At 36.5% G+C, this 27,362-nt stretch overlaps 1 protein-coding gene across 2 annotated transcripts in view; it reads left to right on the top strand.

Annotated features, from left to right (window-relative positions):
* The window catches only part of LOC109061430 (sprouty-related, EVH1 domain-containing protein 2-like), a 36,580-nt gene that overhangs the window by 2,360 nt on the left and 6,858 nt on the right, over positions 1-27,362 (top strand). The window contains exons 1-4 of one of the 2 annotated variants that reach the window (XM_042736371.1): positions 6,914-7,727; positions 19,395-19,572; positions 19,803-19,971; positions 21,496-21,560. In XM_042736371.1, coding sequence (XP_042592305.1) covers positions 7,711-7,727; positions 19,395-19,572; positions 19,803-19,971; positions 21,496-21,560 — 429 coding nt within the window. In that variant the 5' untranslated portion in view covers positions 6,914-7,710. Of the gene's footprint in view, positions 1-6,913; positions 7,728-19,394; positions 19,573-19,802; positions 19,972-21,495; positions 21,561-27,362 lie in introns of those variants that run through there. The other variant, XM_042736370.1, reaches the window with a different exon arrangement.

The following is a 27,362-nucleotide window of genomic DNA, read 5'->3' on the forward strand; positions in this document are numbered from 1 at the left end:
TGTGATGCAGCACTCAAACACAGGCAGTCCAGTCACATCAATGGTATTGATCTCAGTAATAATGTTCCCAAACTAACATTTGACGCTGCCAGTAAATAGTGTAGAAGTCAACAGTGCCAAATGACTTTCAGAAAGGTCACCCCAGCCATTCCCAAACCCCTGCCCTGTGCAGGAAAGTCGATTTCAGATCCTCGTTTTCACTCTGACTCATAGGAACAGCCTCGCCACAGACTGTGTGTGCCATAAATAAAAGTATTACTTTGTGTATTACTCCCTATCTGTGGATGATTATCCCTGCAGTTACTCTTCAGTTCACATTCTTTGTTTTCTTGGTCTGTTTATACACTTTCTATTACACAGTCTAGTTAGAAAATAAAAGTCATTATGACAGTGAGCTTTTTTTGACATGCTCGCTTGATCTACAGCAATAATTAACCTTAATGCCTTAAAATGATGAGTCCTCAATGTTACAAGGGCAAACTCAGCAGTTTTACAGCCTTATGTCTTGCTTTCTATTAATTTGATGTAATATTGGTAATGTTAGCCATATAATTCCCTTTAAGAGGATGTGGGACCGTATTGCTTTCCCTGGCTTTTGTCTGGAAAAAAAGAGCTTTGCTTAAATCTGCTTATATTCTGATCAGGTGTTTTGAAGTGTTATAAACCGAGGATTGACTGTTAAGCTACTGTAACCAGAAGTGTATTATTACTGGTTTATTGTTAAATGGGATGTTTATGTGTTTGGAGTGAGTTTTGCTTCATGCTTCATGCTTTGTTTGAATGCTACAAAAGTTCTAAGATATTCATTTCGATGGTAATTACGGTTGAAATTTGTTTATTAAGGAGCATGATACACGGATATGTTTATTTGTTGATCTCATTTCTCATATCCTGCATTACACATGCATTTCACTACCCAAGTACACAAGTTTTGGTCCTTCCTCCTTAGAAGTACAAAGAGTCATTTACAGATTATGTAACTGATGCATTCATATTGAAGCTGGCAAGGATGTTAAGTGAGTTTTTTTCCCTTCTCCTTAAGACTCTAAATATGTGATTAAGTACATTATAACACATCATGGTTCTCAGTATATTGAAATGAGTGAAATATTGCAAATATACAAAGAACAATGAACAATTTTAGATTGGGCTTTATATATTTTTTTCAGTGTGTGGTCGACTCCGGTTACTTGGTTAATATTGCAAATAACAACGCTAACTGAATGATTTTAGTACTTCAAAGTTTTAAGTTGAGAACATATATTTAGCAGAGAATATATTATTGTTACTTGGTGTGTGTGTGTGTTTTTGTGCTCTGATGACGTATGTGAGATGATCAACAAACTGTTGTGACACTTTCATAAAAAAAAATAAAAAAAAATAGCGAAGGCACTTGCAGCTGCTGTCAATGATTTAGCGGCAAAAGAATTTGAAGCATGTACTGTATGTTGATTATATCATTTTCTATTTTTAAATATCGTTTAAATTGATTTTACACACTTAAAACTTTATTTAGCAAGTTATCGCATATGCATTTTTCTGCAATACCGTGCAGAACTAGTAAAGTGTATCAGCTCATCAAAAATTTCACAGAAATATTGTGAAGCAAGTTTTGCAGCTGTCTGACAGATTTCCATTTCAGAGTTCAAGAAGTGCTTTCCGTATTCGCCGTTATCAGACATCCAGCGCTTCTTATGAATGTGTTTCACATCCTGTGGAAAAGACACAAGGGCCAAACGCTCCTGCCCAGTTTTCCAGGCTGTTCATTTTTTATTTGATTGTTTCCTTAAATGTTTTCTTGGTCAAGCCAGGTAGTAAAATGTGATGGTTTGTTTGTGAAGGCCACTCTGCCGTTGTCCAAACATAGCTCCCCGTCCTCGGAGAATGAAAGCGTTGGCAACTTCTCACCCCTCTGTGGTCCTGCTGAGAGGGAACACAGATAGCTCTTCTGTCACGGCCCAGACAGGAAGCCATTATCTGCGCTTTATTGAACCTGTTGTTCTTTTTCATTCAATCAGTCCTCCCCTCCACCCGAAAAGCATTGCAGAGCCAAATGAGGTCTTGTGAATTTCACTGCTCTCGTATGGAAATGCGCATGTGTCCACTGGAAGCCCAGTCAACTGCACAAGTCCTTTTATTCAGTGTGTTTCCACGGCCCAGTGACCAGCCATTCAGAAATAAGCCGACTTTTGCCAACGCGTGCGTTCCCAAGACGCCAGTCTCCCAAGTCCAACCGCCAGTCCGAGAGTTTGTTATCTCAAAATCAGGATTCAAGTCGAATTGAATATTAAATGCAACGGGACGCCTGGACATGAACAATAGCTTTGGTATTACTTGCCACCATTATTTAGTGCTCTTTGTGTTCTTTCTGGCCTTCAGGCTTGGTTTTCCCCCGTCTCAGGTTGAGGATGTAGTTGATATGACACTCAGATCTGTGGCTGAATAGCACTGTATTCTGTGTTTTTGTGTCAGTATCTATTAATTTATTCAAAAATACATTGCAAATGTTTCACACTAAAAACCGCCATATAACCTCTATAGCAATCTTTCAATTTGCTGATATAAATATAATTTTTTTATTAAGGATGTCAGATGGTACAACCATTAGATTCAGAAATGAATGCCACATTCTTGATGGTTTTACCACTTGACAATGCTAATAAAACTCTGGTTAAAAATTATCTAGATTTTCAGCAGCCATTACTTCAGTCTTTAGAGTCACATGATCTTTCAGAAATTGTTCTAATATGCTGATTTTCTTACTACTGTCATTGTTGAACAACACAGTTGTGCTTCTTATTATGTTTGTGGAAACTGTGATGCATTTTTTTTTTTCTGCGTAGAAAGTTCAAAAGGACAGCATTTATTGGAAATTGAAATCTTTGTAATATTATAAAAGTCTTTACTGTCACTTTTAATCAATTTAATGCATCCTCGCTGAATAAAAGGATTAATTTCATTCAATAAAATTAATCAAATACTGACCCCAAACATTTAAACAGTATTCTGTCACAGCTGCTTTTTAGCATCTCGTGCCAGGAGCTTTTTGTTTTTTAGACTCTATGTCAAGTTGGGAATAGTTCTGCTTTTGACACATGCATCAAAAACTGTTCAGGACAATGGAGCAGTCATGAATCTGAGGGTGAGATAAGCATCTTGAGCTTATTAGATATTTACATTAGCAAAAATAATAATTTAAGCATGTAATTTCAAAGAATTCCCCCAAAAAATACATTTTAAAAACTTAAAATTCCTTCATTGTATTGCCTGAGGTGTACAAAATAGACATGCTTTAAAAAGAGAGTCTTGTTTCCTTTTCCCTCTCTTTTGTAGATGGCTGTAAGTAGAGCCAGGCAGGGTTACACAGACTTTATCTAAGGAAGTAACAGTCTGCCCTTATCAGGTGTGGTGCAACTGTTTAACCCACACCTGCCAAAAGAGGCGGAAACCACTTTGCCCCACATTTATAGAATTGCTTTTCATTTCTTGCTTGTTTTTTTTTTTTTCTTTCTTTTTTCTTTTTATGTGTGTGCCTTGGGGTGCCTGTGTCTAACTAATACAAATGGTTTATAAAATGCCCAGAGTATTCAGAATATGCATGGAGAAAGCATACAGTGTTTGAACAAAATGACACTGAGCTCTTTGTGTGAAGATCAGATTACAGACTTTAAATAATTAAAATCACTTGCACTCAGTTTTCAAATATTATTCACGTTACCAATTCTGTTGGGAGTCAATAATGTCAAAACAGACACATCTTCATATTTTCTCTTTATGCTGTCAGAGATGTGCAAACTTCTATGTCTAAATAAGAGCAGAAACAGGTATTGAGCAAGTAAATAAGGTCAGTTTTGATTCATGCTGTCGTAAACCATTTATTGAACTTTGGTGTCTTTTATAAATGCAATAAGCCACATAAAGTAGGACTTATATACCGGCTTAAATCACTTTAATGCACCGCCTGTAGTGGCTTATTGTTTGAATAACCAAACATAATTTTAGGAAACCCTTTTGGTTCTTTTTATTTGATCGTATTTTCCTGTAAGCTTGAGCTGGAGAAATTCATAATTCTACATGATTGTGTCCCATCCCCCAGAATTCACGTGTTTGCCCGAGAGAGAGAGAAAGAGGGAGAAAGAGAGCTCTACTGACTGCACTGAGTGTTGCAACACTCATGTGATAAATGTCATGTGTTCACACGTCTACTGAATGTCCGCTGCACCACTGGACTGAAAAGTGAGGGCGGCCTGTATTCCTGTCCACATTCTGCTCTTGTACAGCTATAATGTAATTTGGTGGCTGCAAGTTTTTCTTTCCTCTTTACATTGAAAAAGTTGCAAAGAAAAAAATACAGGGACCAAATTGCATCATAGAATTATAAAGCAACAGACAGTTCTTTACTGTTGTCCTGGATGCATCAGGATGCAATGACAAAGTCTGTTTTGTCACTTTATATTATCTGGTTATTCAAGACGGTTTTACAGTATTCTCATATAGCCAAGCTTTTGACTATGGCAGAAAGTCTGACTGACATGTAGAGCAATGAACCGGTTTGCTTTCATGTCTCACTTAATACCTATAGATTTTAAAGATATATTAATTATATTTGGAATAATAAATCAGCATCAGTAAAATAAAATAATGATGTAACAGTCATGGCAAATGGTTTTACAAAAAACAATGTGGCCCAGACAGCAGAAAAGCTGGCAATCAAGTATTACAATACAACTTTTAACATTTGGGAACGATTCACAATTAGGAATGCTTTAAAATAAAATAACCATCCATATAGATACAGTATAGATACAATCAAAAACATTCGTGTACTGGTGAAATGTTGGCAAAAAGCCAACAAAATAAATAAAAAATAAAAATCCCATGGAATAAAAGTGCTGTAAATGCAAAAAATGCAGCAACAAGATAAGATGTGAAATCATATATCTGAACTTTACTAGGCCTATTTTAAATAAAATAATTTGTTTTTTTGTTTTTTTTTTTCCACACCAGTATATGTTGCTGACTGCATATAGCAAAAATATAATCTGCAATTGTAACTGTTCCAGCATCTAAAGTATGTTAAACGTTGATAGAATAACACCAGAGGACAATATACAGTACCTGGCAAAACTGGTTGGAGTGCAGCGTTCTTTCAGTGGAACCAACTAAGTCATTTCATTTCATATGTGAGATTCCATATGCATCTGTTATTATCTTTTCATTAAATTACTTGTTTTCATATCAGCTGAAAATATTGTTTTTGATTGTGATTTTATATATTTTTTTCTTTATTTTAAGAGCAGAAAATCACTTTTCAACGCATTTATCTTTCCGGAAATAGCAAATATATATCATATTAATTTTATCCAGGTGAGCAGGGCCTCCATCTCCATACACTGCTGTTCACAAGTTTGGATTTTTATTTTATTTAATTTTTATTTGGCACATTAATTTTATTAAAAGTTCTAAAGTGTTGTGTTTCAAATAAAGTATGTTCTTTTAAACTTTTTGAACTTTCTAAATGTATCACATTGTATTTGTCTTCAGAAAATTTCCAAAGTTTCCAAAGAACCCTTACAAAAGAGTGCTATTAGTATACTTCTTTTAACCTAAAAACAGGAAAGTTTACTTTCAGTCTACTTTGTATGTACTTAAATGTGCTTTATTTACTTCTCAGAAATACACTTAAAATTACATTTAAGTATACTTGACTTATACCTAAAAAATAGCTTAAATATATTTAAGCTATACTTGTGCTTAGAGAATCCATGTTTTCATTGTTATACGGTAGAGGGCGCTATTACACATCTTCTGTACAGAATTTCCAAAACACAAGCGAAGAAGAAACCGAAACAACAGATGCCTCCACACTTAATCTAACATGATCATCAGACATAAAACAGCATCAAAACTGTGTAACGTTTTGGAATAAAATGACCCATGAAGAGGTAATAATGACTGTCAAGCTTTGGGGTGTTGATCGACCCCATCTACATTTTGATTATCATTCAGAATCCAATACATAGTCTTTTTTTCAGCTTTTTCTTCAAAATGTTGTTTATTTATTACTTTATTTATAAAACTTACCCATATTCAAGTGTTCACAAAAATAGATTAGAAATAGAATTAGAAATAGAGAAGAATGCATGAAGCTAGAATAAAATGTTTTTGTTTACAAGCACATATCCTGTTCTTTCTTTTGATGATTTGTATCTTAAGATATTCATATAAGAAAATATATACAAATCAGTACCTAAATAGGAACATAGTAGTATACTTAAAGTATACGTGCCGTATAAAACTACTAAACTAGTAGTTTCCTGAAGACTAAAAATGCTACAAGTAGGCTATTTAATTAGTAAACTATCAGTACACCTATAAGTTCACTTTTATTATAGTTATAGTACAAACTAAAAACATAGATGTAAACTAGTTGTGTACTTTATAAGTTTACGGTTATACTTAAAGTATACTTATACCTTTATATTCTAGAAAGTGGGCCAATTTAGTCCCAAAGAGTATTCAAATAGTTCACTTATAAGTATACTACTAGTATACTGATATTTGCATACTTAGTACATAAAGTATTCTTAAAATATACTTGAACTTTTCTTAAGGATACTTAATAAAATAAACTTGAAGGATCATGTGACACTGAAGACTGGAGTAATGATGCTGAAAATTCAGCTTTGCATCACAGGAATAAATTACATTTTAAAATATATTCAAATAGGTAACAACTTTTTAAAATTGTATAAATATTTAACAAAATATGCCTTAAGCAATCATTCAGCCAAAAATCAAATTCTGTCATCATTTGCTCACACTCATGTCATTCCGAACCTGTATGAGTTTCTTTCTTCTGCAGAACGCAAACATATTTTGAAGAATGTTTTGGTGAGTAAATGATGACAGTATTGCCATTTTAGGTGAACTATACAATTCATTTAAATAACATTTATATATTCAACTGCTGCATGATTTCCTGGAAGTACATGACTTTTCAATGTAGCTATATATTGCTTATAATGAAATGTTCAATCATAAAACATGGCTGCTTTTGAACGGGCTCCAATGGAGAAACCAGTGGGTCAAGGTTCAGCTTGTTAGTAAATGCCACAACTGCACCATCTGACTTCCGAAAGCATCTTTCTCCATCCCTGGCTCTCTTTGGTTCATCTCCTACATTAGATTGAACAATGCTACACCCTCAAACAGCGCTCAGGACCAGCTCTCCTGTTCACACCGATGATTGATGGTTAAGATGTAGGTGTTTACACAGCATATAGTCAGCTCTCGGCGTGCGTGTAGGTGTGTTGTTTGATGTAGAGGGGCACAGTAACTGCACTGGTTCATGTTCGGTTGAGCCCACACCCTGTGCTTGTGTGGGTGTTGTTGGTCGTAGCTTTAGCTGGAGGTGTAGGCGATTGGAGATTATATGCTCTGCACGTTAGACCGTGAGAGAAAGAGAGAGAGAGGGAAAGCTGTGCTGTAGGCCGCCGGCTCAAGGCAGAAATGGCTGCTTGTGGATGACTCATTCTCCAGCACTCAGAGTGTTTGTCAAGGAGACTGAATCATACAGTGTGTGAAGAGGAGGCTGGAGATTTCTCCCTGCTTTCTGGATGCAGACATGCTCGGTCTCCGTGCTTCTGAGCGCGCCTGGGTGACGCTCGCCCCGCCGATGCCGTGAGCGCTGCCGCTGGATACACAGAGATGACGGAGAGCAGCCGGTAAGCCCGGTCGAGGCAGGTTTTTCCGGATTGTTCTGTTGTCTTGTGGCCTTTTGCTCTGTGCTTGTCTGTCAGTCCTGCTGTTTCTTTTCTTGCAGGTTCGTAAAAAACACAAGGTGCTGTTTTGAACGGCAAAGGTGGCAGTAGTGAGGTCCATGTGGCGACGGTTGTAGTCTGGTTGTAGTCTGATTTCAAAATGATGCTCAGTTTTTCAGCAACAGTTCAGGGGTGCAAATCTGTGTAAAGATTTAGTATGAAATATGTCTGCGCTGACTGGCTGATAGGAATTGAATAAGCAGCTTTAATAAAATCAGAGGCCGCTCTCACTCTGTAGCCCATTTCACACTGCACATTGGTCCCGGAAACACATCCTGGGTTTGATTCCTGGATCGATCCTGGGTCGGGGACCTAGTAACATTGCCGGGTTCAGTCCCGGAACAAGCTCTGTGTGAACAAAAGCCAGAACCAATGCCGTAAAGGGTGTGTGGTAGTGATGAAGCATGTTATCGTGCGACTCGTTTACCGGGTGTTTTGAAGGCAGATCAATGTTCACGACGAAAAAATGTGTACAAACTGTAATGAAGCAGACATCAGGTAGCTCCTCACTATCGGCACTCAAGCTGAGATCGTTCGCCAGCTTAAGTGAAACAGAACACGTCACATTACACGTCACATCGTAATGTCACATGTCTTTATGGGATCTTTACAGGATGTGTGTGAACGCATACACAGATTCCGGAAAATCACTGGCAGTGTGAATGAACCACAATCAAACGATCCCGCGACAAATGCCGGGACACATTATCTGTGTATTTTCTGGAATTTCTACGTGAAAGCGGCTTATGTAAATGAAATGCTGCATCTCAGACACCTTAAACTTGGTCAGTGTTTATGATGAGCTTATAAGCATGATCAACTTGTGAGTCATGTGGGCTGAGTTGTTGTTGGTTTTCTTCATAATAATGTTGTAGCATTTTTGCAACGTTGTACATTGCATGGCGTTTATTTGTACCTGTAATATTTTATCCTAAGCTTTCTAATGGCCAGAAGTATTAACAATTCTTTTAAAATTTCAGGTAAATTTTTGTGTGAATTGATTCAGAATCATTTGAAAGAGAATTGTAATTCAGTTTTTGTCTTACACACCTAGCGTCAGTCATAAATCTAAAGATTTATGAATCAGATTAGCATAAGAGATTTTGGCTGTTCAATATCAAATAATCATTAACCACTGCGTGTGTGACTTTTACCATGCTTAAGGAGTAGGCATGGGACGATAACCGGTTTCAAGGTATACCGGTTTGGAAAAGTCACGGTTTCAAAACCACTCAAATTTTTCGTTATACCGTTCCTGCAGTATTGCAGAGTTGTTTTTACATGTCGTCAAAGATGGAAAGTGCAGGACTCCCTCAGTTGTGTGCAATGAAGAGCGTAACGAGTCACACGACCCCAGTTGGTGCGAGCGGTCAGTGAGAGTCACCTCTGTGTAGGATGGCTGAAGGAGGTGAATCCCTGGAACCTTTTGCCGTATGGGAATTTTTCGGGTAACGTAGACTAACCATGTTCCGTACACAATGATGTTTCGTACAGATGACGTTTCAGCACCAATCATACATAAACTATATGTGTCATCTACATTTCTCCCTCTTTCATCCCAGATCAAGACAGAGACCCACCTGCCATTTGTTTCAGTGCTGAAATAAATACTATTTGGCTTGCTACCGAGGAAGATAACATGGCTAATTAAGTAACTAACATCAACTAGTTTCCTCCCTCACGTTACTTCACCGAGTTGGAAATAGCAGACTAAGGGGCCGTTTACACAACAATGTTTTCAGCCAAAAACGGGAAGCTTTTTATGCATTTTGACCGTTCATTTACACAGTGTTTTGGGGACTGGAAATGTACATTTTTGAAAACGGGTTTGAAAGTGTACGTTTTTGAAAACGCCGCCGTTATCGTTTCCGTGTAAACACCCAATACGGGAATCTTTGAAAATGGTGACACCATGCACGTGTGTAGTATGTGTTAGGTATGCAGACATGCGCAGTACGTGTTGATTTTAAAGGCAAGCACGAACAAACATACACAACAATGGCGGAGTACATGGTACTGTTGTTGCAGCTCAAGAGTTTGCTAACGCTTCTTCAGCAAAGTGTGGATTTACTTCACCAATATTACAACCAACAGCAGAGACGCATCATATAATCATCACTTCCCTAGAGGTACAGTTTACTAACAAGGTGACAGCGCCAACTACTGGCCTGGCTTACGTAATACAGCATTTTTGGCAATAATATAACGAATATGCAATTATATGATTATAGCATCCAATAATGATGTGAAATGCATTTCATGGATCACCGAGGACCATGATTTTAGCTAAAAATCTTATGTATTGTTCTACTGAATAAAAAGTTTCTATCGGATGACCTGAGAGTGAGTAAATTAACAGCAACTTTTAATTTTTGTTGTGACTATTCCTTTAAGTGACTTATTGCCTTTATGGAAACAATATGATAAGAGATACCAACATTCAATAAATAGTTTTATGAATATATTAATAGTGTTTAATATAATAAATAAAATAATTTAATTTAGTTTTTAATTAAATCAATAATAATAATATTAATGGAAATAAGCTATTCTTCCACAAAGTGATTCACCATAGACTGTTCAGAGTTAGCAAAAAATGTAGCATCTTGGCACATTAATATAGATGTGCAATCATTGACAAAGGTTGACAAAAAGCTGTGCTTATGGGGTTCAGTCTTTAAATGTGCAGTAGATAAATGGTTAAATTCCAGCACTTATTTGACCTGTTTTAACTACTTCATATAGGTAAATTGTTATAAGAAGGGAAGCAAGTAGTGATCTTAGCATTCTCTTAAAGGAGGGCTAGTACCCTCCATCATGTTCAACTGTGTCTTTTGAATAAATAATAATAATTAGCCTAATATTTGCTGTTTTGATTGAAATGACTTGGGAGTAATGTTTCCAGCATCTCATGAAGATATGACCCTACATTTGCAGAAGATTGCGGATTAAATTAATTTGGAGCCATGCTGTCATAATCCGTCCATTGTTGATCTCATTGAGACTCTGGGAAGAGGTGGCGACATATCATTTAAAGCCTTGAGAACGTGGACAATTCCACATTGTGCGGAAACCATTGTGCTCTATTGTGATGTCGATGCCCCCTGATGGTAATCAAATAGACTAAACTATGGTGAGACATCCGTCTATCCGTCACTCTCTCCTGACTTCACCCCAGTTCCTCAATGGCCTGCCAACCTGCACGTACACCAAAATACCCATTCAGTGATTCTGCTGAAAGTTTTGCCATTCTTACTTCTGTAAACTGGACCTTTAGGCCTTTATCTTTGAGGAAACCCTGAGTGGGTTTTTTTGCTGGCTCTCAGAGGACACCTAAACAATCCCAGTAGTTCTCTATGACTTTTTAATATGGTTAGTTTGGAAATATATACATACATTATGTTGTTTTGTGTCAAGGTCATTTATTGGTTTGTACGTTTCTCACTTCCATTTTAAGGTGAAGTGTGGAATTTCTGTGGCACCTGCTCAGGCTTTGTTTGAAGTGCCTGACAGAACCGACTGTAATACAAGTGAGTTTGGGGAAAGTCTTACTGTTTATTGAAGCAATGGAGAACATGTCATTGTTTGAACCACAGGGAATCTTCTAAAATCCTTGTGAGGTTAAATAAAATCAGTTAAATAGTAAACGTTCATTTAAAGTGTTGGTTCACTCCAAAATTTAAATTGCTCACCCTCATGTTGTTCCAAACCTGTATTAATGTATTTCTTTAGAGGAATGCTGAACGCTCATTTCCATACAATGAAAGCACACAGTGACCAGTGGCTGTCAAGCACCATGAAAGTATCATAAAAGTGGTTCACTATAATCCAAGTTTTAAGACGTCTTATAATAGTTTTATTTAAGAAACAGACTGAAATCCAAAGAGTTAGTTCACTTAAAATGTTACATTCTGTCATCATTTACTCAGCCTCATGTCGTTCCAAACATTTTTGAAACACAAATGAAGATCTTTTTAATGAAATGAGATTTCTGTCCCTCCAATGGAAGTCTATACAATCAAAACTTTGATGCTTCATAAAGGTCATAAAAAAACATTGTTATCCATATGAATCAAGCAGTTACTCTAGTCTTCTGCAGAGACGCGATCTATTTGTATGATAAACACATTTAAAGTAGGTTTTTATTCAAATATATACATCAATCAATACAAGTTGCATGGAATTTCAATGGAGAGAGAAACCTCTCAGGTTTCTTTAAACAGATCTGCATCAAAGATGAACGAAAGTCTTAATTGAAACAACATGAGGGCAAGTAAATTATGACATCATTGCAATTTTTGAGTGAACTAACTATTTAGACATTTTTGACTAAAAATCTTTGAAAACGCACGGGAGTTAGATTTGCCCTCTAAATAGGGTCTAGCAATCCTGTTGGACAAGAATTGAAACATCACCTTTATTTAGCCATGCTACCTTTTTTTTTTTTTGCCACACATTTTCACTCCCAAAGAAGAGTGTTTATTGTTGTTAGTAAGTCAGACACTTGTTTTCATGGTTGAGTGCACAATGAAAGTAGTTCTTTTTTATTTCCATTATGATTCCGTCTAAAAGACCATAACAATTGAATGAACACGTGTGACACAGTTGAATGGAGATGGTTGTGCTCAGGTTGATGGAGTGTCACCTGTGTCGGTTCGGGGTGTGACGCTGGCCTGAGGCCCACTGTGGCACAGATGGGAGAGAGGCCGCACTGAGACACCTTCCAGCCTGGGATGGTAGCGAGCAGAGGGAGTCGTGGCTTTCGCCGCCTTCGTACATTCTGTTGTGTGTGTGTGTGTGTTTGTATATGTGTGTACGCACACGATACACATGTGTCTGTTAAATGCCTGTAATTCTATGACCCTATTTTTTCTCCTGAGAAAGCCAGATGGTAGATGTCCCAGCATGCTAAATATTATTTACTTGGAAAAGATGACCAGCTAACGATCATATCACTGGTAAAAGCAACTGCGTAACATGAATGGAGTAAAATATGTGGATGTGTTTGAATCATGTGGGATATATTTTGGGTTGGGTTCCCTTGACCATGGAGTTTTTAATAGTGACTGTTTTTTTTTTTTTTTTTTTTTAGTTTTCATTCTAGTTTCATTTGTTTCTTTGACTATTTGCTCTTTGGAAGTACTTCATCCAAAATGAAAATTAAATTCTGTTATCATTTACTCACCCTCATGTTGTCACAAACCCAACCCAGGCTCTGTGGAAAAACGTGCCTGTGGCCACATTTCTGCAAAATGATGTTATGATGCTTCTTGAATGTTCTGCGACACTTTCAAAGTGAAATGTCTAGTGAGTTGTGCTAAAAGCACATTCAGTTTTATATGAAACAGATGAGCATGAATCTGTCAGCATTTTATTACATTGTTGTGTGTACCCTGGCAGTTCAGAAAAAAAATGTCCAATGAGTGGCGCTAAAAGGTTAATTGCATTTAAAAATAATCTACCAGCTACACTAAACCCTGCTCCAAGTCTAACCGATAATTAGGGCTGCACGATTATGAAAAAAAAAAACATAATTGTTGCTTATTCCCTTGAAATTGTAATTGTGATTATTAATTACGATTATCACAGTTTACATTGAATGATGTTTATACCATCATTTGATGCAACTGCATGCCGTATTTTTATATGAAAATAAACAAGCTGGAAACACTCTACCTTAAAACCCTTTAGTGCTTTTCTATAGTATTAAGCCTCAAATGTCAACTATACATCGGATTGGTTTCTTCTTTAAATTATAAAAAAAAAATATATGAATGGTATTATAATGTTATACTAAAAATAAAATTAAAATAATGAGAAAAACAAATTGCCGCTTTGAACGATTACGTAATTGTGGCATCCATAATTGTAATCACGATTAGAAATTTGATTAATTGTGCAGCCCTACCGATAGTGTTAACCAAAACAAATGTGAGATAAAAACATGGCTGTTATTTTTCTGTGGAAAACAAAAGAAGTAGTTTTAAATCTTCAAGCAAATCTTTTCTATTGTACGACGATCTCTGAAGCCATACAGAAAGTTTGTGCGAGGAACAGACTGATTGAAGTTTTATTTTACATTTTATTCTAAAGTTTGGAAATCTGCCTCTGTAGAAAGATTTTTAAAAATCCTTACAGTGATCATTAACGACTGGAAAGGTCATGGAAATTCATTGCTCAAACAGCACAGGAATATTTTGTTGTTCTCAGTATATTGTAGCATGATTTTTATGTCTGCATCAAATATCAGAAAGAATATGTAATGCCAAGAATTCTAAAATATATTGATGATTTAAAATGCCAAAGATGTGAGTAAAAAAAGCATGCCTCATGTTTTAAATGTCTAGTGTCCTTGGAAGGACAAAGCAGATAAACAACAGGAAGCAACAATGACATCACACAGGAAGGAAACAGCCGTCTCTAATTTTAATCACACATTTCCTCATTAGCTTCACTGACTAAAATAAGAGCGTGTTAGAAATGAAAATCTTTTTTGCATAAAATGTTCAGACTGACAATCAGTCCTATTCGCTCTGACGTTTCTAATATATATCTCACCCATTCACCCTGTCGTGCCCTCCAGAGTGTAAAGGGGTGCGATCTTTTAAACTGTACGAGGGAAAATGAGGAAAAAAGGGCTATTTTTTGTAAATTTCCACATCACAGATGGATAGAATGACTCACTCTCTCACACACACAGACATAAACACTCACACATACTTCAGTGACATTTTCACTTGCCTTTCTGCTTTTAAAATACAGGTTTTATCATGCGTCCTCCTTTAGATCTGTCATGAGAGAGCGTATCGGTAATATTAGCAATGCTTTTAATTAATATGCACCAGTCGAGTAACTGTCTGACACTGGACATTTTGGCATAACGAACATGGTAGTTTTCCTTTATGTTTGCTTTAAAACCACCAGCCCTGTAAATGATTAATTATCATTTGTTTTCTGGTTTTAATTATTTATTGGTGTATTGTTTTTTTTTTCTTCTGGTTTTAATTATTTGTTGGTTTAAATTATTTATTGCATAATATAATTTAATATAGTGCAAAAGATAGAATTAACGAGTACCTTTATTGTTTTGTTTTTTTGCTATACATTTGTAGGTCTCATTTCACCAACAGAATTATATAAATTGGCTAAAATTTAAATATTAAATACTATAATAGTATTTAAATAATACTAAAATAATGCATACATTTTTATTATGGTTTTGAGGTGAAATATGACCTTGACATGTTCTTGAAAGATTACAAATCTATATCATATCTGCACTCTGTGTGCTTTGATCGGACAAAATCTCCATGTGTTTGTTCAGGTATAGTTAGACACCTTTTAGTCCCCCGTACCCCAGACACCCGACGGGACATGAAGGACATGTGGTGTGAAACTGTGAATCCCACCGACAGCTGCAGCTTAGAGAGGAATCGCCAGCCCTCCGCTTGTTCAATTATGAAAAACACCTAGTTTTATTAGGATTTACATTTGATTTGATTTTAATTAGCCGCTGATATTGAATGGCTCTGGCATGGAGACAATCCCCTGGCCTGGCTCTCTTAGTGTAAGTACATTAGACGGTGCTGCTCCCACAGGACTTCCTCCCTCATTAATTCTAATCCCACAGACAGCATTTCTATATTTCTTTTCCACTAGAGGAGCCACATCTATAGGCTCTGGGCCAGTGATTGTGTATAATAATTACAAATGGATGATGGTAATACGCGCTCATATGGCTTCTGTGGTCTATGCCATGGCTCTGTGTTTTGTAGATCATGCCGTATTCTCTTTCATAAGACAGAATCTGCTTGGATAGTTCTAAGCGCTTTTCAAAGCATCCCAGAGGAGCATTTTATTGCTTAAAGGTTGCCCTAGTTTCAGAATGTTTCATTTAAACTTTAGCTTTTTCTTAGACTCAGTTATAAAAATAGAAACAAATGACTTAATTGGTTGTCTTACAGTAAGAGTATTTTATTTAAGTTTACTTTATGTAAGTAAAATCAGTGTTCTAGTATAGTATACTTTTAAGTATTCCAGTACGCATTGGGACTAAACTGGCCTACATTTTGGTTTAATAAAAGTATGCTTTTTGCTTTAAGTGTAACAATGACTTTGAGTTCACGACTCTAAAGTTTTCTAACTATGATCTAATAAACAAGTGATCTGTATATTATACTTTCAGTAGTTTAAAAGTTGTAAGATTTCTTTGATTGAACTGAACAATCATACGTATTGTTTACTTACACTGTGGAGGAATTGTCAGTCAAATCAGTCAAATGTTTATCTGTTTCTGTGTAGGTTAATAGAGCTGTGTGCCAAAAAATGACCCAACTCAGTTCCACTCATGTACTATTTACTCGAAACGTACTTGTTTCTATAAACTTTTCAGATAGTATGTAAAATGTGCTGCCCAAAAGAAGCAACAAAAAAAAGTAATTAAACAATTTCTCTATCAGCACAACTACAAACCAGGTATACTTAGAATACTAGATTATTCTTTTCTTAAAGGGATAGTTCACTCATCGTCTTGAATTTCTTCTGTCGAACACTTATATGGAAAAATACGGAGCCCCACACGACATGCAAGAAAAAATAAAATAAATAAATTGTGCACATGATTTACTAATTCTTTCCCTTGATGTACTAAAACGTGCACATGATAAATATTTTGTTCCTTCGATTTACTAATTTGTTCCCATGATTTGCTAAATCGTGCACACAATTTACTAATTTGTTCTGTCGATTTATAAATCGTGTGAATTATTTGGCAACTCGAGGGAATGAATTAGTAAATCGTGCACACAGTTTAGCAAACCGAGGGAACGAATTAGTAAATTGTGTGCACAATTTATAAACTGAGGGAAAGAAATAGTAAATCGTGCACACGTTTTAGCCTACTATTTTTTTCCTGCATGCCATGTGTGGGGCTCCGTAGAAAAATGTTGGTAACCAAATAGTTGACGGTAGCCATTGACTTCCATAGTAGTCAGTGGGTACCAACAACTGTTTTGTTGCCAACATTCTTCAATATATATTATTTCATATTCAGAAAAAAGAGACTCATACAGGTTTGGTACAACTTGAGGGGAAATAAGATGACTTAGATGAACTATCCCTTTAAATATCTCAATTAAGATTAAGTACAAGTATAGGCCAAATATTCATCTTCTCTGTATACATGTCAGTATAATTAAGCCAAGTATAATGGTGTTAAGCATAACTCTAATAAAGACATATACTAATATGTATACTAATAATACAATTGATTAAATCTCTTTTTTTGTGAAGGTATAATAAAATGGATGTGGAAGCATTCCGCAGATCATTTGGTCTGTGAAAAACTGAATAAGAAATGTTTGATTTTATACTGAAATCTTGGACTTTTTATTGCAGACTTGGCAAATCTGAGGCAAATTTCCTTCAAGCGTCTGTTTTTCAAAAACATGGCAAATAATTATCTGATTAAATTTTTTTATAATTTTGCATCCAAATAATGTGCAAGCTCTCTTAACTGATAGGCCTTTACTATATTGTGTGTTGTCATTTCCTCTTCTGCTGTGTCTGTCTGAGCACAGTTTGAGACATTGTTGAGATCTAGAGGAGATGTCTGAGAGCTAAGAAGTTTTCATTTGCTCAACATCTCACTGCTGTCTCGTGGGAAACATTTGAGATCTTTAAAAGTGGCTTTCCTTTCCTACTGGTTATTTATGAGTCAGAAGTTTGAGGGCTTAATGTAGAGTGTGAGCGTTCGTTCACACGTCCACGAGGCCCTTTCCTTCCTCTGGCTCAGGCTATTGATTTCGCTGCTCTCTGGTCTTGAGACATGCCCTCCCTCACCTCCTCACCCGTCCGCTCTCCTGCTCTGGTTAATTATTGAACACGGCAGCTCAGGTTACCATATAAGGCTGACTGCTGGCTTTCATCGCATTACAGAGGAAGAACGGTTGAGTTAGTTTGAAAGTAAACCTGGCTCAAACTCTGGACTAGTCTTGAGTGCAGATGACTTTTTAAAAATTGATTTTAATTTTGCTTTCTTGTCCTCTGGCCATGTGTAACACTTGTGAATATTGTGAGTTTCTTACTGACAGGCCATCTTGATTGGCCTGAGGTGTTGATGCTTGATTTCCCCATTGCTATGTCTGACATCACTGTGTCACTGTGAATGGAAAAAACACAGCTGGATTTAGAGTACAGCTGGCCAATGTGGCTAAGAGAAGATATTTTATTTATTGAAATAAAATGTATTTCAGTAATTAAATGAAGAAAAATTACACTACCATTCAAACATTTAGGGTCAGAAAGTTTTTTTGCTTACACTTGAAATAAATAAATACTTTTTTCTAGTTTTAAGGAATTAATTTTTTTTTTTAATTTGTAAGAAAGTATTAAATTAAATTGTAAATTTGTAGTTTTAAACAAATGCTGTTCTTTTGAAGGTTCAATTTATCAAAGAAACTCCAAAGAATTATCAAGCATCACAAATATTTTCAACATTGATAATAATAATAAATGTTTCTTGAGCATCAAATCAGCATATTAGAATTATTTCTGAAGGATCTTGTGACACTGTAGACCAGAGTGATGATGCTGAAAATTCAGCTTTGACTTCACAGAAATTAATTACTTATTATTTCAGAATGTTTCATTTAAACATTAGCTTTTTCTTACACTCAGTTATAAAAATAGAAACAAATGACTTAATTGGTTGTCTTACAGTAAGAGTATTTTAAGTTTTAAAGTGAAAGTGACATGTGGCCAAGTATGGTGTCCCATACTCAGAATTAGTGCTCTGCATTTATCCCATCCGAAGTGCACACACACAGCAGTGAACACACACACATCGTACTCTTAATTCTGAAGTATTTTAAAAGAGAAAACGGTTATTTTAAATTATAAAAAAAATCACAATAAGAGATAAAATACAGTAAAACATCTAGCTAAAATTAATTGAAGCATGCTTTGAAGAATTAAGTGAATAAGTAAGAAAATGTAATCCAATATAAGTTCATAAAGACAGTATTTTCCGAAATGTGTACTACTTTACTATTTATCTGCTACTGAAATTTAAATCAGAGACAGTATTAAAGGGGTAGTTCATCCAAAAATGAAAATTCTGCTATAATTTACTCCCCTTCCACTTGTTCCAAACCTGTATGAGTTCCTTTCTTGTGTTGAACACAAAAGAAGACATTCTGAAGAATGTTTAAAGCAAACAGTTGCTGGGAGCCATTGACTTCCATAGTATTTTTTTTTTCCATACTATGGAAGTCAAAGGCTTCAGCCAATGCTTACAAATATTCTTCAAAATGTCTTATTTTGTTTTCAACAACTTGAGGGTGAGTAAATAATCACAGAATTTACATTTTTGGGTGAACAATAAAAATAGAAAAAATCTTAAAACTCATCTTTAAGAAACTTTATGGTAATAAATAGCATTAAAATGGACATTATTTTTACAGTGTATTGTTTTATCACCGGCAAAATTGTTGCAGATACATAGCAAATGTTTGATATATGGCCCTAATTTGGATTATGTCCAATGTCTCTCTCTCTCTCTCTCTCTCTCAGTGACAGTTACATTGTGCGCGTCAAAGCGGTGGTCATGACCCGAGATGACTCGAGTGGGGGATGGCTGGCACAGGAAGGTGGGGGCCTCAGCAGGGTGGGCGTCTGTAAGGTGATGCCTGCTGAGCTGACCGGCCGCAGCGACTTCCTCATCCACGGCGAGCGCCTCAAAGACAAGCAGGTGTGGCACCAATATTCACAATCTTCCTCCCATGGGGCTTTTAGGAAATCAAACTGATTTGCATCCCAAGGAGAGTTTTGCATGCTGGGTTCTTTTCCAAGACAAATCTGGTTACAACCCATTTGTTATGTGATTTGCAAGACTTTCCTCAGGCAGTGACCTCTAGCAGAGCAGAGCAGCGGCAGGCAGTGGGCTCGTCTCTGATATGTCTCACTTGTTTTGGCTGGCAGGTGATTTTGGAATGTTTCGTGAGGAAAGATCTGATCTACACCAAGGCCACGCCCACTTTTCACCACTGGAAGGTCGACAACAAAAAATGCGGCCTGACGTTCCAGAGCCCCGCCGATGCCCGTGCCTTTGACAGAGGTGTGCGGAAAGCCTTGGAGGACATAACGGAGGGTGAGAACATTTAAATTTAGACAAAACACATGCATACAGGCTTAAAAGTGCAATAGATATTTTTACATATCACTCCGCAAAAAATATTTACTCCTAAATATAAACAAACCTTACTGTACTTTTAGCAAGTTTCTTTAAAGTTCTACACACTCAAATAAGAGGAAGACTCTAGTCATATAAGTGGGGTCTCCCCTCATGGTGGCAGCTATCTTGAGATCACATGACCTACGGACTAACTATTTACTTAATTTCGCCCCCTTATTATTTGTTGGGTTGGGTATTCTAAAGTAGAACCAGTTCCAAAATTCCAAGAACCGTGGATTTGATAAAACACACACATTTTGGACATTTTGCTTATCAATTTGTGTGTAACACTTTAATATGATTTTAAACCATTCAAGTGCAAGAAGACGTGAAGTAGTTTTCTGTACTGCACACACATCCAAAGCATGTGCAGAGATAAAAGCTGCCTTTCATATAGTGTGCAAACACTAGTTTCAGTTAAGTTTTCTTTTGCATGTTTTTCACTTAGACTGATGAATACACAGAATTTTGTCAAAATATCCTTGTGAACAGAGAGTTTTGTTTTAAGTTGACATGAACAGTTTAGAAGAAACGCACATGTAACAGTATATTGGCTCTGTGCATTAAGTCTTAAAGTGACAGCAGCCTAATAATACCGCTACTGTCTGTTATTAATTTTAATTAAAGAACAAAAGAAAAAGAAATAGAAATAGAAAACTTAATAAGAGGTTGTCTATATTTTATATGTAAAAAGAAAACTATGCAGTGTTATTTTAAATTTGATTTCACTTTCTGTACCTGTATTTATTTGTGTTATTGCTAATTTGTTTTTATTTTATTACTGACTGTTTACTTGTCTTTAATAATGTTTGAAATCTATATTAGTTAGTCTAGCTTATTGGAAACTGGGAATGGCTAAGAAGTAGAATCAATAAAATTCAGTTCCCAGCTCTAGTTATTAGACACTTTTGTTTGTGTAATAAATTAATCAAAATAAGTACGATGTGTATGTCCACAACTTTGTGTGTGTACGTGATGCTGCATCCACACCAGTAGGTGTCAGTATAAAGTCTAAGAACACTGTTGTATTAGCTAGTAAGACAACAAAATAACATTACTTGTCCAACACAACAAAATACAAATATTTAAATCAAACAGGCATGTTTACAACAGCATACTACCAAACTACGTTTACTATTTCAGAAGCACTGTGTTTTTTAGAATAGCAAATGCAAATACGTATTTCATCGGCTGCAAAATGTGCTGCAGGACTGTAAATGAAGTATAAGCACCTATGTGAAGGGTAGAGAGGACGTATGTTAGTAATGTGTTGCCAGTGATGCACTCTAGGACATCTGGATAGTGATGTGTTTCATCCATCAATCAATCTTTCACTGTCTCTTTGTCAGTTTCTCTCTCCAACCTCAAATACCACCATTAACTGACAGGATATGTTAAGGTCTGTCAGCTCATGTCTACTGTTTGTGTGTTTTATTTTAGGTTCCACAACTTCCTCTTCAACACTCCAGAATGAGGCTGAACTTGGGGATGATGATGTGTTCACAGTAAGAGCCTTTGTTTTATTACCATTATTTAATGCATCATTATTTTATCAACCATTGACAAATACTTTCCAACATACAAGTGAATGAATCTTATAAAAAACATTAAAAAAAAAAAAATTCTCAGAGCACCCGAAAATTTAATAGAAAAAAAGAAAATATATTTTGATTTTTTTTTAAATTACATTTGATTTTGTCCATATTTTTGTTATACATTTTTCAAAATTCCCATTATTCTATCTAGGTTTTTATTTTAGTAATACAACAGTTTTTACTGTTTTACTATAATATATTTATTGATTGATTGAACACATATTAAAGTGAGTGCAACAGATACAAATATTATGGGTAAATACTACAACAATAAATATATTTTAAGGAACCAAGTTTATAAATTTAAATATTTTCAAATAAAATTTAAAACACATCTGAGCCCTGCACATGACATGCAAAGGAAAACAATAAATAATAAATATATTAATTTGTTTCTACGTGTTTTTATTATTATTATTACTTTTTGTTTGTTCCTTTGTTTTAGTTAAAATATAGCCACATTATTCTAATTTGTTCCCTCGTGTTAATTTTGTTAAATTAAAAATTTAACTAGATTGAGGGAAAAATTTTGAACAACTAGGCCACGATTTGATGACAACAAGAGAATGAATTAGTATACTAAACGAAAAAATGGTGTAGAAACAATTTCATTTAGAGAGTGTTAGTGAATTTCTAAAGCAATCACAAAGAAATGACAAGTAGCACATTGAATTAAATGTCTGAAGTAAAAAAATAATTAATTGTAAAATAGTATTTTCTTGCTCCGAGGATCTTTATTTTATGCATTGTTTTTATCGTGTTTTTTTACCTTATGACCCAGACATGTTATTGATGTTTCATGATTTTCGCCCAAACATATGAGGTGTGCGTGTGGTTTAGTTTCGCGTTATATGGGCACGTACATTTTGAAAGCAATATTTAGTAACTTCCTCTTCCCTTCAGCTTTTATGTCTGCGGCTTTGGTTTGAGTGTGTGCGAAGCGTTCTAGAAAAGGCAGAGTCCTTGTGATATTTTTCCCCTGCCGAGGCTGCCGTGGAAGAGACAGGCCTTTGTTTTTTAAAGATGGTGGATGCGATAGCAGTGCAGGCAGCTTTCCTGTGGCGCTTTCAGAGCAGGCTGTGCCGATGCTTGTCTTTTGCCCACTTACTGTCCTTTTGTCACAGTCACAGGAGACCAGGAGCAGCAGGCGGGGTCAGGAGATGACTTCCTGCTCTCCCCAGTAAAACTATCATTAGCAGCTGCTTCCTAGCTAACTGCCATCCTGATTTACTGCCGCCCAGGGTGGAAGGAGGGGGGCACGCACAGGGGAAGCCTCATGGCTCCTCTTTCACTCGCTGTCTGTCTCGCTTTCAGGCCAAAAGGGTAGACTGCTAAGCCAAGGACCCTGAGCTTGAAAGGAAACTTAATCCAACGCTTCTTTCTGTCCTGGAATTTATACTCTTCTCATGCTGTTGGGTGCGTCTCTGCATTCAGAAAACAGAACGAGATTTACCTACCTGTTTTTTGGGAAAAATGCATTCTGTTAGTTGTGTGGACGCGCACTTTCACGTGAGGTCATTGGCACAGAGTTGTTGGTGTTGGTGACCTTTCCATTTATTGCCGTGTGAGGCAAGTGGCCGCAGACAGCAGAAATGTGGGTCTGGATTTACAGCTTGGGGCGATTATGTCGAGGGGAGTTGTTCCTCTGCTGGGATGTGCATTCCTCCTGATGGTTCCTCGTGAGCTAACCTATACTTAACCTCAGCTCGTTTTAGCTCATTTAGATCAGGGAAAGGACTCGCTCTGTGTCTCTGAATGCTGGGCATTTAGCAGGGTGTGTCGCTTTGAGACGCCTGGTTTTGGGACGCTTGTCCTCACACAACACCTCAGTCTAGAACTGATCAGAAAGCTCATTTTCATGTCTTTTTCAGTCATTTCAACCAAACCGCCAAAGTAACCAAGCAGATTCAAAACTTTTATAGAAGTAATTTAGAGGGTTTTTTTTAATTATGAAAGGAAGAATATTAAATTTTTATGCACCAATGCACACACATAGATTTGCACCAATAAATACATATATAATACACAGTATTACATTTATAATACAGCATTAAATAGAAATTATTGCTGTATTGATTCATTTTATTTTACCAGCAAATAAAGAGATAATATGGGGAAAAATAACACTTTTACACCTCATGGTTTTATAGAAATTATTTTTAAACATGTCTTTTATATTTATTTATTGCATTGTATGTGCTTGAGAAAGCCAACATACTAGTGTTATATTTAAAGTCATAAAGGAAGAATATTTTATTATTTTTAATTTTATGCACCAGTGCACACATATACAATACACAGTATTACATTTATAATACAGCTTTAAATGTCATTGAAATAATTACAATAATTATTATTAAAATGAGCCAAATAATGAAAGAAAAAAAAATTTAATTATTGGAAAACTTTCAGAATACTTTCCAGAAGTTTTTTTTTTTTTTTTTTTTTTTACATCATCATGATTTCATATGAATTATTTGTAAACACATTACTTTTCTATGTATTTATTGTATTATATATGCTTGAATTTTCTTTTGAGACTAAAATTTCAGATTTTTTTTTTTTTTTGAACTGATCCCACTTTCAGAAGCGGAATTCCAAAGATGCCAAAATTCCGTGTACTTACATTGATGGACTGTGTAAGAGTAGTGAGCACTAAGTGATTCACAAGCTCCAGAGGTCATAATGTTGACATAAACTCATCACGGCATCGTCCTACACCATGATACAAGCAGCGCTCCCTGATGATGCTCAAAAATGATGGGTCATCAGTTATGAAGAGCAATGAGTGTTTTGTTTGGGATTTTTCAGGCAATCTTGGGTGTATCCATCATTTTACACACAGAATGGAACTCATGATGATGACCCAGGTAGTTTTTGAAGGACCGCTAATCTGAATAGTCATTATAATGTTCATTTGTTAGCTTGATAGCAAATAACTTTATGCTATACATAGCATTTAAATGTATAGGTACCAATATATGACCAAAACACACAACAAAATTAAACTAAAATTAAAATAAATGACTACCTTTCTTCAGTGGAGCACAAAAGGAAATAGTTAATGTCCAAACCACTAAGAAAGTCTTGTCAAGCAAGTTTGTCATGACAATGTTTTTAACGAACAAATATTTTCATAAAGATATAGTATGACTTATAGTGTTGTTACATTCATTTTTGGTTTAGTCATTTGAGCTGTTCGTATAAATGCCTTGTTTTAGGTGTGTGTCTGACTTCCAGAATGCAAGAATAGACGCTTTACTGTACACTTTAATAGAGTAAGGTAGAGTTCCAGACTATTTTGGTTGTGTGGGTGATGGGGGAAATATATAAATGACAAAAAACAACTTCCTGTGCAGCAGTCAGGCAGGATAAGGCTTTGCTGTATAGAGAGCTCCCAGCCAGGGCCCTGGAGGATGCTCAGAGGAAGTGGGATGTGGAAGACTAACAGTTCTGGGAAGAGGGAAAAAAATAAGGTGGAAAGAATCACTGCTCCTTTATGCGAGGTAGAGAAGCTTTATTCCATTATCCTCTCTGGTCCTTCGCAGCACTGGGCATCTGTGTGTGGAGTATGTGTACGCTAAGGCTCGCAGCACTAATCACAGAAGTGGAAAAGTTACCGGTGCCCATCCACCCTGCCTGCCTCAGACTCAAGGTGGCTTGCAGCACATTTTTCACTCCCTAGATTGTCTTATTGAAGAATTATAGCTATAAACACCATAAAAACCTTGTTGTCAGTGGTTTGGAGCCCTATAGAAAATAAAATCCCTTTCCAGATAGCATCGGTCATGCACGTAGCTGAGTACATGCTTGCTGTATAGCCAGGTGTTTGTAGCGATCAAATCTGATTGCTTGCAGCAGGAAAGCTTTTGATGGACAGAAAATCGTCAGACCTAAAATGCTAACTATTAACCTGTAAAGCATGCAGCCCTCAAGACACGTTCCTCTGGCTCGGCAAACAGCTATCTGAAGACCTTCAAGATCCCCATTTAGTTCTGCCATAGTTCACTGTTTCAAACTCCTTTAAACTGTTTGGCCAAATTTTGTTCAAAATGATGACACACCAGTTTGTGCTTCAACTTTTTGATAAAATATGGTTGCATCACGCACATAAAGAGAATCTTTACAGATTGTCATCTCTCAAAACTCTCCAGAAATTGTGGCTTATCACACACTACAAGATATTAAGATTATCATCATGCCTCACGTGATCTCTGTTCTTCAGTGGGAACTGGAGGTGAAATTAATCTGCCAGTTTTTGCCAGTTTTAATAACTGTTAACCATAGTATGCTAGCTAACATTTGCCTTAAGGTCAAAAATGATTACCATTGATTAGCAACACCATCAGCACATTAGCTTATAGTGCTAGCAGCCTTTTAAACTCAACTGGTATGTTTAAAACTGAGGCGATTTTTCCTAAGCTCTTCTCTTTGTCCGTACACTTGTGGTATGTACGTTATATGGGCAGTCGTGTTGTTGTTATACTTACACAAGCCATTCCTCCATCTCCATTGTCCAACAGACCTATACGACAGCTTGTTTTGCGGTTGCTGTTTCAAAACTTCACTCATTCACCTCTGTCTCCTTATAGACTTGTCTCTCATTGGCTACTGCGAAAGTACTGATGTAATCATAGTCGTAATCATTCTGATTTAAAATCCTCCTGATCAGCTCTCAGACACATTGGGGCCACCCCGATAATATCAAACATTATCGGGTGGCCCTAATGTGTCTGAGAGCTGATCAGGAGGCTTTAGATTCAATCTGAAAATTGGCCAAACATCGGAACCAACTGAGGTCCTGGACAAGATGTTTTCTCAGATTGTCGGCATGAGTAATTTGGGGATAAATCGGTCCAAAACTCCTGTAGTCTGAGCCTGGCCTTAGCATACAGTCGAACACATAGCCTTTCAACTGTACTCCATGTGATATCATAAAAAAAAAGAAACTTGATCCACAGAAGAAAAGACCAAAGTATATGGTGGACTTAAAAGTCAAGCAATAGGTGAAAAAATACCCTTTGACTAACATTAAAGAAGGGACTCTAGTATCTTAGACGTGGGGGCGGGCTCACAACAACCCAGAAAACCCTGCAACCACATAGCATCATGCTAAAAACACTCAGAACTTCTTAGCAACCTTCTTTAAATATCCAGGCAAGCTTCCATGACACCTTTGCATCAGTGTAGCAAATTTTGCATGAACAAAGATCACTCGTTTCCTTCAAAAAAAATAAAAATAATACTGTCTTTACTAAAAGTCCGTTTTTGTTGTTGCTTATGTAGTCATTGGTCCTTTCAATATGTTGTTGATGGCTTACATTGCTGTTACTGACCTCTGTACTGAGTTGTGGACTATATACGGGTCTGGTTTTGACCGCTGCTTCTATTTTTTGTGCTCTTCATGCTGGTTCTCTCTCAGCAGGTCCTATGGGGCCACATTAAGCTATGTCCGGTTATAGCCGGTTTATTGCTCCCACAGTTCTGGCTGGCCCATTTTGGATTGGTCTGGTGTGGTTTCGTGCCACAGGGTGGCCAGCCTAGGACTTAATGAAGAGGGGCCCATTTGTGAAATTGCCCAAAAGATTTCAGGTCCCCAAAGCTTTTGCCCCCCTCCCCTCATTATCTCTCCGCCTTCCCCTACTGCGCCACTGATTGCGTGTCATTAACGGGCCGGCATCGGCTCTGCTGCTGGGAAGGTATGCCTTTGAA

This window comes from Cyprinus carpio, chromosome B13 (genome assembly GCF_018340385.1).
Source record: "Cyprinus carpio isolate SPL01 chromosome B13, ASM1834038v1, whole genome shotgun sequence".
NCBI classification, from domain to species: Eukaryota; Metazoa; Chordata; class Actinopteri; order Cypriniformes; family Cyprinidae; genus Cyprinus; species Cyprinus carpio.